The sequence below is a fragment of the Electrophorus electricus genome, chromosome 25 (assembly GCF_041902795.1).
Source record: "Electrophorus electricus isolate QZ-2024a chromosome 25, ASM4190279v1, whole genome shotgun sequence".
Classification (NCBI taxonomy): domain Eukaryota; kingdom Metazoa; phylum Chordata; class Actinopteri; order Gymnotiformes; family Gymnotidae; genus Electrophorus; species Electrophorus electricus.
In genome coordinates this window covers 11,530,100-11,545,273 of record NC_137521.1, presented here as the reverse complement: position 1 = coordinate 11,545,273, position 15,174 = coordinate 11,530,100, and the positions used below count along the sequence as shown (strand labels likewise).

The 15,174-nt window shown below is 41.1% G+C and overlaps 2 protein-coding genes across 3 annotated transcripts; both read left to right on the top strand.

Annotated features, from left to right (window-relative positions):
• Positions 1-223: 223 nt before the first annotated feature.
• cbwd (COBW domain containing) lies at positions 224-12,086 on the top strand. Of its 2 annotated transcripts, none has more exons than XM_081707719.1 (16): positions 224-587; positions 837-939; positions 1,361-1,451; positions 1,738-1,830; positions 2,232-2,323; positions 3,295-3,354; positions 3,676-3,713; positions 5,088-5,134; positions 6,311-6,397; positions 6,636-6,680; positions 8,296-8,352; positions 9,304-9,355; positions 10,413-10,481; positions 10,623-10,688; positions 11,155-11,284; positions 11,491-12,086. In XM_081707719.1, the coding sequence occupies exons 2-16, from the start codon at positions 843-845 to the stop codon at positions 11,565-11,567; spliced, it is 1,101 nt and encodes a 366-aa protein (XP_081563845.1). In that variant the 5' UTR covers positions 224-587; positions 837-842; the 3' UTR covers positions 11,568-12,086. The 2 variants fall into 2 exon arrangements, with proteins under 2 accessions (XP_081563845.1, XP_081563844.1); XM_081707718.1 differs by having other exon boundaries at positions 225-481.
• A 117-nt stretch (positions 12,087-12,203) lies between these two features.
• foxd5 (forkhead box D5) lies at positions 12,204-15,072 on the top strand. The gene has a single exon (XM_027014394.2). It carries the CDS (start codon positions 13,870-13,872, stop codon positions 14,875-14,877), a length of 1,008 nt encoding a protein of 335 aa, XP_026870195.1. The 5' UTR covers positions 12,204-13,869; the 3' UTR covers positions 14,878-15,072.
• The last annotated feature ends 102 nt before the right edge of the window (positions 15,073-15,174 follow it).

Sequence of the window (15,174 nt, the reverse complement as noted above, 5' to 3'; positions counted from 1 at the left end):
GTATGTGTATATGTCTCTCTCTTTCTCTCTTTCTTTCTCTCTCTCTCTCTCTCTCTCTCTCTCTCTCGCTCTCTCTCTCTCTCTCTCTCTCTCATACACACACACACACACACACACACACACATACATATGAAACACCAGAGGGCGCTCTAATACCGATGTAACGTACTATCGATCGTGCATTCGCGGTCCAATAAATAAGCAAAGTGACGCATCACAATGTTTAGTCGATTATGTTAGCTTTCTGACAAATCATTATGGACGTGAAATAAAAACATTCAGTATTACTGTTACTTTTTAAAGTGCATTCAATATTTTATCTTTAGTTAACAGCCGTTGCTAGCTAGGAACTATCCTAGGACATTGTGAATGAGGGGGACGTTAATCCGTGTCACACAATTTTCGTTGCACGAGTTGAGTTTGCCTAATTCAAAAACAAAACGTACTATAAGAAACGAATAAATAGTCATTCGGGAATAGAGTAAGTTGCAGCTTCTTTGTGTGAATAATGTGGTCCAGTCGGTGTGAAGTCTTACCGCCAGCAATCATGATAAATTAGCTTGCTAGCTAGCCATCCTACCTGACCGGTTAGTTTCACTTTGTGTAATAACGTTACGAGATTATCTAGTTTATCTTGGCTAATTAGGAATATTTTAGTAAACGAAACCCGTAAGGTTACGAGGCTCATTACCTATATCATGTCATAAAATTATCAATACTACTTTTGTCATGAACCATCTTTCTCCAATGAACTGACGTTCCGGTAGCTCTGTTAAAACGCTATCTAGCTGTCTTAGTTAACTTTATTTCATCCCCATATTTAACATGTCCACAAGGGCCTGATGGACGAGGAGGACGATTGTCCAGAGCTGGTTCCTATCGAGGAGAAGACGAGGCCTACAGTGCAAATACCTGTGACCATAATCACGGGCTACCTGGGTGAGCTTTCAAGGCTTTCCTAACCGTTAGCAAGCCCTTTCTTTTCTGTGGGCCCTTTAGTTTAATAGCTACGGTTAACAATTTACAGAATGACTCTGAAAACTTACCGATTCCATTCCGGTGAATATTGTTAGAGCTGAAGTAGCTTCAGGATCTGAGTGTGTATAAGCTGTGTATAAGATTTCTGTGAGAGCTCACCTGTTGGCACAGAGGCTGTGTGAACAAAGCGCTCATGCAAAGTAGAGGAAATTCAGGCTTGAACAGTTTCATCTGCCAAAAAATGCTCCTGGTACTCCACAGCACAACCGCAGGGCACCTGAGTAAACTTTAGGATAAGTTTCGTCCTAGAAGACCCTAAAACTGAAACATGTTCATCTTTTCACATGGCTTTGTGTGTGTGTGTTTTGTTTTGTTTTTACAGGTGCTGGGAAAACAACACTATTGAACTACATACTGACCGAGCAGCATAACAAAAGAATAGCCGTCATACTCAATGAATTTGGTGAAGGCAAGTTGGCTTGCAAAGCTTTTAAAGGAAGAGTAGGGGATAGGTGATTACTGAACTGAAAGAAGCAGTGAAAGTTAGGAGTCTCAAAATGCTACAGGTGCAAAACTGGACAGTAGATTCTGCAGTTTCTCAGATTAAGCTGTTTGGGGTGAAAGGAGAACTTCTCATTTTAGATTATGATAATTCTGAGATTGTTGAATAACACACAAAATGAGTTGCATCATTGTCAGATGGATTAGTGTGTGTCTGAGTCGCAATAGCACATGCTCTTCTTTTGGGTGTGTAGGCAGTGCACTGGAGAAATCCCTGGCAGTGAGCCAGGCAGGAGAGCTATACGAAGAGTGGCTAGAGCTCCGGAACGGCTGCTTGTGCTGCTCGGTGAAGTATGGCCACACTGTCCTCAGATCAAGTCAGGAGTTAAAACCAAGCAGTGCTCTTCTGACCAGAAAGATATATTTTAAAAAATTGCAGTACAGAATCAGAGGAGAGGGCTCATATTGCAAAATAGTACTGTAGTAAAGCTATGTCGACCACTGGGCCGTTGAGTCAGGAAGCACGCTTGTGCTGTTGCATCTTTCTGCATGTTAAGTATTAGGACCAGATAAGCAAAGACTGTAAAATGTTGATGACTTAAGAGTAGAAAGCTAGAGAGCGTGCCATGCATGAGGGTCAGGCAGAGAACCTTTATCTGATATAAGCTTACTTACAGTTTAACAAATTCATACTTCAATATGACATAAGCTGTGTTTTTTGTTCTTCATCAACCTCTATTTTTTTTACGCAGAGATAACGGACTTAAAGCGATTGAAAATCTAATGGAGAAGAAAGGCAAGTTTGACTACATTCTCCTCGAGACGACTGGTCTGGCAGATCCAGGTACTTTTCCAGCACTGGTAGTCGCTCCTTGTCCCAGTGTCCTTACGTACTCTTTACACCAGAATGCGTTAATTGGAAGAAGCTAAATGTCAGTGAACACCTACTTGTTTTCTTGATGTGATGTTGATGTTAGTTTCTGTCCTTTTTCAAAATAAAAAATATGAATATATCATCACTTTAAAAACAAAAAAACTTGGAGGCTGTACGTCAACAAGTATAAAGCAGCTCATGAGCTCGGAGCAACCCCATCTCCAACACAGCGTGGGGAGGGGGGCATCAGACATCAGTCAGGCGAAATAGAAATCAATTGGAAGGTCTTAGAGGGCAACACCTCTGCCAAACAGACTGAGCACATGATTGACAGGCAGAAGGGGCCAACGCCGGGCTATGTCTGGCAGACAGTTCAGTTTGGGCCAACGGAGCACGCTCAGACTGGGTCTCTTCTCACTCCCCTGACTTGTCATTGGTTGCGGCAGGCCTGTCACTCTGTGTGGGTCTCATGGGGATAAACTCCTCCCTCTGTCAAAAAAACGTGGTTGTAGCTTAAATGGGCTATGCATCCAGTGTCTTTTAAGAACATTGCTTTCATTACTATCCTATCAAATATTTACAGTGCTTTCTTATTCTACCCTGACAGCTTGACAAAGGTCCATTATTTGAACAAGATGGGTCCACAGTGTGACATGAATCTGTGAAATAACTTAAATCAGAAAAGTTGAATAGCACGGAAACATACAAAACAGAGCTTGTAGTGGAAACAAATCCAACCACCCATGAAATTTGGTAATGCATTTTAAAGCGTTTTAAGGCCTTCCTTTCAATATTACTTTATTAAGAAAAATATTTTTCTTTTGCTTCATTTACACCCCCTATGCTGATGGTGAGAAATGATGTCACACTGGGCTTACAATAACAGTGCTGTGGTTGTTGCATGGGAAGTGTTTGGTTTATTCCCCCCCCCCCCCCACTAGGAGCTGTTGCTACTATGTTCTGGGTTGATGCTGAGTTAGGAAGTGATCTCTACCTAGATGGTAAGTATTTTGTTACAAAACTGAATCAGTCATCTAAAATATGGAGTGTTTGTAATATGCCTAAGGGGGGACTAAAAGAGGAATTAGTCCTGCTACCTTAGAGCCAGACACTTGTATTTAGCTCATATTTTTCTACTGTACTTTTGTTTTTTGTTTCCATCTTTTTAACTAGAAGAATGTTTATAAGTAAAACTTTTGAACAATGTATATAATGTGTTTAACTGTCTGGTGGCCCTCTAACAAAAATAGCATGATGTGCTGCATGAAACAGTGCAGGTTTAATCCTGGGTAGATGTTGCTGATTTTTCATTTTCATTTCAGGCATTATTACTGTTATTGATGCAAAATATGGACTGCAGGTAATTAAAGCAATATTTATACAAATTAGTTTGAGTGATGTTATAGATGCTCAGTAATGGCAAATAATTAGCACACTAAATTAAAACTAGCACAGTTAGTGAGTCATGTTGAGTTTTGCCTTTTATAATATTTTTGTGGGAAACCTTGATATTAACTGACTTTAATTAATGAAGCACTCGAGTATTTTTTTTGATAACTACCCTTCTGAATTCCAAAGCAGACTCTGAAGGTGGCATGTAGGTCTTGCGTTGCTCATATCACTTTGCCTTTGTGCTGAAGCTGTGAAGCACCCCTTCTTCTGATTCCCTCCCCATACCTTTCCCTGTCCACTGCGGTATTGCAGGACAGTGATAGTGGCACCTGTATAGCGGGGCGTCATTTAAAGGGTGTCAGGCCTGGCAGGTCGCCTCCCTTTATGGAAGAGCTGTCGCCTCTGGGGGGCTCCGGGGGGGGGGGGATAGAAACTGAAGGAATTGTGGGAATCGCAGCAGATCACTCTAATGGGCCTGTCACCTCTACGGTCACTCACACACTCAGGCCTGATGTGTTCATCAGATGTGGTGGGTGCGTGTGCGTGCGTGCATGTTCATGGGATGGGGTCAAATAATACATCTTCACTCCCTCTGCTCATCAGTGCTGACTGGCCTGGACAGGCACCTTGAACGTCTTCTGATTTTATTTCACTGCTGACAGTGAGACTGATGTACCACTGTCTGATGGATCTCTTGGATGGCAGAGGCAGGGCTGTGGTGTCAGTGTGATTACAGACTTAACACTACCAGTGACACATCGGTGCCCACCATGTCGTGGCCTACCAGCAGGAGAAAATCAAGGAAGAAGTGATTATCCCTTCAATAAGCAAACCGTTTGCAAAGAGTCATAGTTCTGTGATTTAGATCTCTGCATCATGTTTACCTCGGTCACTTTTAATGTCATATTCGTCACTTCTCTTCTTGTGACTGAGAGGATGTTTGTATGGAGGTTAGGTTGAAAAGGCCCAGACCTTTAACTGAGTCATAAAGACAATGTGGGGACACCAGAACCTTGGAGAACACGTCGGAGTTCCATCCATCTAGTGCATACTTTATTCAACTAGTACACACGTATATACATACACCCATACATGCATACGTCCAGTCTCCAGGATGGCTTGAGGAGCTGCTGGTACATGCCTTTTAATCATTTACAGTTCACAGCTTGTTCCTTTTCATAATGTTGTTCCTGGGCTCAGAATCAAGTTAAAGAAATGGATGTTGTTATTGTGTTGGTGTGCGATTACCATATGAGGCTACATGTAACATCAAAGGCACCATTAAATAGTTTTGTATTGTTTGTCCTTCTCCCATTCTTTTTCTTTTCTCCCTGTTGTGTAGCATCTGGTCGAAGAGAAACCCGAAGGCCTAATCAACGAAGCCGCAAGGTAAATGGGCCCTTCTCTGATCGCAAAAAAATATTGGATGCTTGATCCACCTTCCAATTTCACATCAGGGTGCAAGAACGCAAGCAAACGGACTGGTGTGGGGTGTTTCCAGCTGTGCTCCCTTTCCACTCGCTACTTATCTATTGTGTTGATGGGATGGGGTAGTTCAGATCTTGCCTTACTCTACAGCTGGGGAGAAAAATGGCCAGGTTTTGAACTGTCTCCTCTACCCGTAATTATGCTACTTATCTTGGGCTTGCTGACTCAGCCAAGGATGTCTGGATGCGTGAGGGGCCGGAGCCTTCCCCTGCATGCTCTCAGTAGCCGGGCTGTGTTTCATCACGTGTGATGCAAATGACACTCATTTGTTCCCTTCCGTAAAAGCTTTTTACCACAAAAAAAAGGGAGGTAAAAAAAATTAATCAAATCATGAATTACTGACATTCTTATTACCCAAAACAAATCTGAGATCTTAAGACTAAAACCTGAATATGTGAAATGTGTGCATGTGGCAATTTCAAGCAGACGAGGCTAAAAGCATTTAGTCTGTTGTACTTTATATGCCTGTCGAAATGCTGTCCAAAGATCCTTAAATTTATAACAAGGCTGCATTCCAAAATGTATTCTGAAACAAGGCTGCACTGCAAATGTTGATTCCAAACTGTAATCACTACATGCTCGTCTCTCCCTCCACCAAACACTTTTGCTTGTTTGAAGCTCAAGTATTTAACCAAAAAGTGGTAAAAACAGTAAACAGTGCTTGCCTTTAATCAGCCATATGGCTACTTTTATGTGCTTCCTCCCCCCCTCACCTGCTGTAGCTGCGTAGCCCCCTGCCCCGCCCCCCACGGCCTCACCTGCTGTAGCTGGGTGGTGCTGGAGATGTTTGGAGACACACTGGAATGCTCTCAAGTGCCCGAGGCTGCCGTTGTAGCCTCTCTTCTCTGTTTGTGTTTTCCCACCGCACAAAATGCTGGCACCTTTTGAGCACAGCTCCTGCCATGCCACCCACACTGCAAGATGAGAGCGAGGGGGGTGGATGTAACACAACAAAGAGTGGTGTGTTTACGCTCCTAGGCAAACACACACACTTTTGCACACTTTAGTGAATAGGCTACTGAACAAAGCAATAAAGACTGTGAGCTCTGACATCTTTTTTTTTTTTTTCTTCTCCAGGCAGATAGCCCTGGCTGATCTGACCATTATCAATAAGACAGATCTTGTGAATGAGACGGAGCTGGGCCAGCTCCGAGACGCAGTCAGGTGCGACGCTACTGCCACACCTTCACACAATACCTTACTGAACTTTAATCTATGATATTCATGTTTACCTGTATTTTTGCTTGCGTGCCTTTTTTGCATTAAAAATGGCTTATACTATTAGGTTCTAAGGACATTTTATCTAATTTTTAACATTTTAGTTTTTTTAACTGTGAAACATCATTGTGACGCTCTTCTTAAATGGTTGTATCGTCTGTGCCCTCCCCTCGCTCCGCCCCAGGTCCATTAATGGCCTTGTCAGAATCTTGGAAACACAGAGGTCCAGGTGAGTCTGCCCAGCAAGCCTACCAGTGACATCCTGCAACAGAACAGAATGAAAACATTAAGCGTCTACAAAAGTGTGTGAGGGCGTGTGTGACTAAACTTGTTTGTTGGATTGTTCTTGTGAACTTCAGGACAAAAAAAGGGCAAAATAGTCCTGACGAGTCAAAGTGCTTTTTACAGAGAATGAATGTTTCATTTTTACAACAGAAAGGCCAAAATATTTCTTTTTGTTTACTGAGACTTGGTTAGGTTTGTAAGATGTGTATTACCCTGTGTTCTGAAAATTCACAAAAACAAACCTGTGTGTGTTTAAGAGAAAAAATGTGATTGGGGGACACACGCACAAGCAAACACAGACACTTCAGTCCTGTGCTGGTGACCAAATTGAAATGCATCAAGTGTGACATTACACAAGCATCTTTAACCATTAGCCTGTACTGTTGCTGCCCAAGGAATCTCAGCACAGCTGAGATTGGCTTCAGAAATGAGGGATTAATATCTTCTTAGAGGGCTGCAATCAGAATTTTATATATATATATATATATATATATATATATATATATATATATATATATATATATATATATATATATATATATATATATATATATATATATATACATACATACATACATACATATACATACACACACACACACACACACAGTGGTGCTTAGAAGTGTTTGCCCCCTTCCTGATATCTTATTTTTTGCATGTTAAATGTTTCAGATCATCAAACAAATTTAAATATTAGACAGTCATAACACAAGAAAACACAATGCAGTTTTTAAATTAAGGTTTTTATTATTAAGGGGAAAAAAATCCAAACCTACATGGCCCTGTGTGAAAAAATGATTGCCCCCTAAACCTCATAACTGGTTGGGCCACCCTTAGCAGCAACAACTGCAATCAAGACTTTGTGATAACTAGCAATGAATCTTTAACAGCACTGTGGAGGAATTTTGGCCCACTGATCTTTGCAGAATTGTTGTAATTCAGCCACATTGGAGGGTTTTCGAGCATGAATCGCCTTTTTAAGGTCATGCCACAGCCTCTCAATCAGATTCAGGTCAGGACTTTGACTGGGCATCTCAAGTCTTCATTTTGTTTTTCTTAAGCCATTCAGAGGTTCATGCTCGAAAACCTTCCTTACAACAATTCTGCAAAGATGGGTGGGCCAAAACTCCTCCACAGTGCTGTAAAAGATCCATTGCCAGTTATCACAATCGCTTGATTGCAGTTATTGCTGCTAAGGGTGGCCCAACCAGTTATTAGGTTTAGGGGGCATTCACTTTTTTACACAGGGCCATGTAGGTTTTCTGTTTACTTGTTATCTTTGTCTAATATTTAAATTTTTTGATGATCTGAAGCATTTAAGTGTGACAAACATGCCAAAAAAATAAGATATCAGGATAACACTTTTCCGCCCCAGGAAGGGGGCAAACACTTTTTCCCCCTTACTGATATCTTAATTTTTGGTATGTTTGTCACACATAAATGCTTCAGATCATCATACAATGGGTTTGCACATTCAGACAGGCTGTAGGTTTATTCTGAAGTGTCATGACTTCCTTTCATGAACTGCCTTGGCATTAATGTGGAATTACTACTTCTAGGGTTGATCTGTCTCAGGTACTGGATCTGCATTCGTTCGACACCAAAGATGATGCACGGTAAAGTAATTATTACTTTTGCAGATTTACAATTTTAGCAGTTCCCACGCCCACTTCAACCCCTCTCCCAATAAGTTTAATTCATTTTTGAGTATTATTTTTTTGGATACCTTTTCAGATTTGTTTTCATTTGTACATCATGGGTTTTACAATTAAACTAATTTGATATATATTATGATTTTTATGATTCATTAAAAGAAAAAAAATATATATAATAGAGGCTGTCTATTGCATACTTATTTAACCCATTGCCCATGCTTTTGTGAAAAAATACAGTTAACCTAAGCCTGCCCATTGTCTGTAAATCAGAAATTATGTATACTGTTGAACATTGACATGCAGATACATTAGCTTAATTTGCACTATCAACAACAATGACAAACTCCTGGAGCAAAAGCTTGATTACTCATTTACCCCCACAAAGAGCACCTTTAATGAGATGAGTTGCGTTGCACCCGCTGAACAGACTGAACCGGTGTTAATGTGAATGGCGGAGGCCAGCTGTAGAGGATTAAACCTCTGGGGACAGAGAGGCTCCAGAGAGGGCAGAACTCTTCAGGCGCATGTCCACACAGACATCCTTTCAGACTCACCGCGCCTCGGTCGCCCTCCTGAGCAGTGGCCACTTGTCTGGGGCGGCCCCCCTCTGCTACACCTGTGTGGCTCTCCTAGCAGAGAGAATAATCCAGAAGGAAACGTTTACCCTCCCTCGGGGGTCGCGGACTGTCTTTCTCTCTTGTATTCTGCTCTTTTCTATCCACAGAAAAGCTTCTCTGCTTTCTCACACCGTCATGTAGATGCACCTTAAGGCAAGCAGTGAAATCTAGCTCTTTGTAGGGATTTTTTTTTAAAAAGGTCTTTAGGAAAGCCTTGAGGTTCTAATGTCACATCAGTCAGTGCAATTATAGCACACTGAAATAGCACTCAAATGTGCCATTCTGTTACATTTAGGCTGGCTGAGACTCTACAGCTGATGAAAACAACACAACCACATCTAGACAAGGTAACAGTGCCCTGTAAAGATGTTCAGAGCTTGTGTAATGCTATGACAGTAGGCATTTCCCCAAGGACTTTCAGGTTTGGATCATTTCCTTGGCCTTTTAGCTTCTGCAGAGCTTTTGAAACGAGTCATTTGAATCTTTAGCTTTTTTTTCATATTGAAGAACCCTTTACAAATCAGTTCCTAGTTCCAAACTAGAAAGCACATTTAGGTTAATATATTTCCATGTCTAATTTGAAATTAAAATTTAATTTTATTTGATTTTGAAATAAAAAATGAATTTTACTGAAATTCAAATAAGCATCAGTATACCAATTATTGTACAGACATTATAAATTTAACGTGAGTTTGACCACCTGGTAAAGCAATGCAGTAATATGGATCCAAACCTGGTTTTGTTGTGTACTCTACTACTCCACTGTCATAATGCATAGCAAGGGCTCCTACGCTGTAGTGGTTGGGGGTGGAGAAGTGGTTGTAGTATTAGCATGGGCCCATAGTTCCCACATCTAGCCTAACCACCCTCCACTTCTCCCCCCCATCGAGACGAGGCCCATTGCTCTTTTCATGCAAACGAGTGCCCTGTTTTCTGTTGTTATTCCAGAGTTAAAAAGGAAGTGTGTAACTTCGACACTGTCAAACAATGGTTTAAATATCTGCAGAGTGACCCTGTAATGTCCTCGGGAAGTTCACAAGTTTGGAGGTGGTGAATCAAGTTGGCCGAGACTGCTAAAGCTGTTACTGTGCTCTTGGGGGAAATTAAATCAAAATGAAACTTTGACGCATTTGGTGATGTCATATTAATAGTGTTTGTGCTGGTCAAGTCACACTCTTATTAGTACAGATGTTTATTTGAAAGACTAAAACTTTTATTTCTGTCTCTTTTTTTTTTTTGCATCAGTTAAACTTATTTTGCTTTTGAATAACATTTTTTACTTGTCTTTTTAACTTTTATTTTTAAAAACATTTGTCATTTTCTAAAATCAGTTACAGAAAATTGCATCTTTCCCAGAGGTGTAGAAAATGGTTGTAAAATGTTTATTTTTCCTGTCATTTCTAGAATATACTGACAGTTACTTTTGAAGTACCTGGAAGTGTCTCTGAGGATGATTTAAATGTGTTTATTCAGGTAGGAATAAATCTTACTAAAAGCATACAAGTCAATGCATGTAAAAGTCAACTTCTAAGACATTGTTTGATATACTGACTGAAACATTGATTGCGGTATATTGTTTTAAGTTACTTAGCCAGTGTCTGCCTTTCTTTCTAGAACCTCTTGTGGGAAAAGACATTTAAGAACAGAGAAGGTTTGGCTATGAATGTCATTCGTTCAAAGGTAAGTGTGTGCAGGCTCAGTTAAAGGGACTAATCAGTTTTTCCAACAAAGTTTTCTTTCACTGAGCATTAGGTCTCTTTAAATGATGCACTCGAACAAATTTCAAAGTAGGGAAAGCAAAAGAGTATTTCAAATATTGTTTTTTTAATACTTAATATACAAACAGGACATTATAAATTTTTTTTGCGAAATACAGTAAGTGGTGTACATTTACTTTGTTGCATTATACCATTGTCGATTTTATTGCACATGTTCCAACTGCAGTTGTTTCTTAGCTTAAAGGTAAACTAATCTATAAGATCCATGGCTACATGATTCTGCATCCTCGAAGTGGGAAGTTTTTTTCCCTCCTACCAGCTATTTAATTTTCCCCAGTATTACTATGGCATGGCATAAAGAGAGCAGGCGTTTGTGCTCGGTGTTTCGGGCGTGGCTAAGATGTGGTGTGTGTGCTTTGCTGCGGCAGGGCGTGGTGTCTCTCCAGGGCAGACAGAAGCGGGCCATGCTGCAGGGGGTCCATGAGCTCTATGAACTGGAGGAAACACTCGAGGCCTGGGCGGATGGAGAGCCCAGGATCAACAGACTGGTCTTCATCGGTGAGACTCTCACCTTTTCACACCTGTTCGTCTCTGCCTCAGAAATTCTCAATCACTTTGAATAATGTAGAATAATGTGGAAATGTAATTTGTGAACGTGGAACAATTGGACAGCACTTTGCAGAGCTTTTCAAGCAGAAGCTATTTGGTTTAATTCTTCATAAAGGGTTCAATGTTACGTAACGCGCACCCTTTCCTCATTTTAGGCCGCAATCTGGATGGGGACGTACTGAAGGATGAATTCCTCTCTCTAGTCTCAAACGAAGAGGATGGGATGGAGTAGAAGTATTATAAAGTCTGAGTGCTGACCTAGAGTCAGATTTTTGTCTACTGAATAAGCTCGTGGACAGGGCAGCGCTGGCCCTGAACTAGCACTGTTATCCTAACATGCTTTATCCATAAAGCTGATGTTTGTTGTTTGTTTTTAATTCAGATTTGGCTATATGGTACATGGTTCAGTGCACAATACTTTGCCACTGAGGTAAAGGGACAGTGGAACTACTTTTGAGGTCATGTGATATTGAGGTACACATACTTACTGGAATATTCAGTGAGCTTTTGTGTGTATACAACTGTGGAATAGATGTAAAGAAAAATCTTTTCTGAAATGTAAACTCAACACATTAGACTTACCCCAAATACTGTGACTGGCAAGCATACATGCTGCCAGATGACTCCTGTAGAGTCTTAGTTTCTGCAGAGTATTGACACTTAAATTCAAGTAAATTGCAGCCCTACTGTATGAAACAAAATGGTTTTAAAATTCACAATAAAAATTGCATGACAATTGAATAGACTTTAACCAGTAGTTGGGTGATTTCTCTAACGTGTTTATTTTCTGTGTGGTATACTCCGTTTGAATTCCTTAATTTCTTAATACACTCCTCAACATCTAGTATTTAATACTTGAAAATATTAACATGTTTCAGTGGAGAGCTTTAATGTGTCATGAACAATATGAAATGGGGATTGAAAGTAACCGCCTCACACCAGGTTCTGTCGCACTGGAGCTGCTGATGTGAAATGGTTTACTGAACATGCAGTTTGAGACTCTGCATTCCCGTATAACTTTTGTTCTTTTCATGTTTCATGGAAGGAGTCATCGTTTGATAGTCACTCCAAGTCGTTTCAAAGTAGACCATTCCGTTTACATACTTAATTTGAGTAGGATCATAAATTCACATTGAGCTCCGAAGACTCCCGCAGGTGAGAAACTAGACGGGCACTTCCGTCTCCTTCATTTGCAACTCAGATCGGTGTCGGCCAGTTTAACACGCACCCGCGCACAAGACGTTTGCTTTGAGGACAGTTGAGGTCATTTATACCAGCCTAATAAAACTACGCCATGGCCCATGGCGCTAAACGCGCGGTGCAGCTGCGACGTTTCCTACTCGATTCTAATGTTGATAGGCTCGTTTACTGGCCTGCAAACACCTATTCTTGGGTCCAAGCAGGGAGCCCTGCCACGGTCATTTTCATGGTCGTACCGCCTGCGGATATTTTCAGGTGGCAAGCTAAACGAACCCCGGGGGGTCTCGCGGAAAAGCTACGCGTTTTAATCCGGACTTGGGCGTGGTGTGAAAGCTCACCAACTCATTCATCTCCCACAGCGCCACTGCTTCTGAAGAAGTAGGCCGAAAGTTGTTTTAAGTCGTTTGGAAATATTATCTAAATTATATTAATATATAGATGAGTGTTATATGGATACATTTATGAGCCTAGATAAATATATATACATTTTATACAGATGTTTTTCATGTGTAATACTCCGAGCGTCATTTGAATTTAGAAGAGATATTAAATATTTATTTAGGCTTATTAATGCACAATAGATCAGGATTTGTTAGCCACAGTTTTTCTTTGTGTGCTTCCCTGCTCCCAGCCCCTGGCCCGTCGTTGATTTGTTAATGGGTTAACTGAACGACGGCCCAACATTGCGTTTAGATCTGTTCGACTGCAATGAAACACAAGCCTCTAATAAGGTCTGGGCTGATTAGGCTACTCCTTACGCGCTTATACGTTTTTCATTTGGACTGGGAAGGCCAATTTAAATTAGCCTCCGGTTTGTTAATGTTGAGGTGATGTAGCTGTAGTTTCTTTTTGTTTAACCGTGAACATTAATTGCAAAACTACCTGATAACTGAAATCATGTTAATTTAACCCTTTCCCCCGTGCACAGTCATGTTAAAAAATTGAAAGACGCTATTTTTTTCTTCTCTCCTCCATCACTGTCATTGTAAAGCGGCATTGTGTCTGTGAAAAGCGCTATATAAATTGAAATTATTATTATTATTATTCCTTCGAAAAACAATAATTTGCATTTTGTATGAGACTACAGTATTGACCAAGAGCCCCCACACCTGCGTAAACGCTGTGATTCCCTGTGGGGACTCTTCACTCCTATTGGTCTGGCCATCATTTGACCAAGACGGGGTGCGTGGACCCTCATAAATAGCCCTCATTTCCACAGTCCTGGCAGACTTGCAAACAAGCTGCCCGAAGACCACACGCACACAAGATACTTTCTTTGAACGTCGCTTCGAGTTGTGAAGTAAAACCAGTGCCCAACTCTGGGGTCAGAAATTATGATCCTGTCTATGGATGAAGCAACTCGTCGCAAAGGCGTCTCCCCTGATGAAGAGATAGATATCGTCAGGGGAGATTTAACTGGGAATAGAACAGATTTTTTCCCATCTTGTCGGGACGCCATGTCGGCTGAGTCCGGCGCGGAGGCAGACAGCTCCGAAGTTGACTCTTCTGGTGAGAGCGAGAGTAGTTTTTGCGAAAAGGCCCCTACACCACATCGGCAACAAAACGGTTCCGTCAAGCCTCCGTATTCTTACATTGCCCTCATCACCATGGCAATCCTTCAGAGCCCTATGAAGAAACTCACCCTGAGTGGCATTTGTGACTTTATCAGCAACAAGTTCCCTTATTATAAGGAAAAATTTCCGGCTTGGCAGAACTCAATCAGACATAACTTATCACTCAACGACTGTTTCATCAAGATTCCAAGAGAACCAGGCAATCCAGGTAAAGGAAACTACTGGTCGCTTGACCCTGCCTCCGAAGACATGTTTGACAACGGCAGTTTTCTGCGCAGAAGAAAGAGATTTAAAAGGAACCAACCGGAATATTCCAAAGATGGACTCTTGCTTTACCCAAATATTAGTTACCGATCTTACGGGAGACCTTACTGCGTGTCTGGACAAATGGTGACGCAGGCTACGCACCTTGGATACATGCCCGTCCAAGACGCCGTCGTCGTGCCATCACCGTATTTTCAGCTTCAGAGTGTAGCTAAGGTCCCCGAAGGCCAAGGATTTCGTCACCAGACGCGCCTCAGCCTTCCCGAGCAAAGGCCAGACCGTGAGACGCAAAAGTTTGCTTTTAGTATTGACAGTATCATGGCAAAATCGACCATTTCCGTAAACAAAAACTCTGTCCATCAACTGCCAGTCGAATACGGTCGCCTCTTTCCACCACTACCATCTTGTGTGGTTCCAAATTTCCTACCAGTGGCAAGGTCTCCTTTTGCTTTGACCACAGTGCCATTTTCAGAAAGCTTACAAATAGCCTATCCGAACTGTTGAACGTCTATAAATTTGTATCTAGAATAACTTTTTTTTTAATTGCACGTCATTGCGGACAGCTGTCCATGTTTTACAGTGCATTCCAAATGCGCAATATGTAAATAATTCATAGTTTTAATGCAAATGTATATAGCCTAATGTTAATATATAAATATAGCTTTTATATGTGTGTAACGTGTTTCATTATAATGTTTAAAATTGTGCCATTCAATGTCTATTTAGTGTTCCATCCCAATAAATGTGATTGTTAAAAAAAATCAGTGTAATGTCAAAAGTGATTTTGGGTTGCTTTGTAAC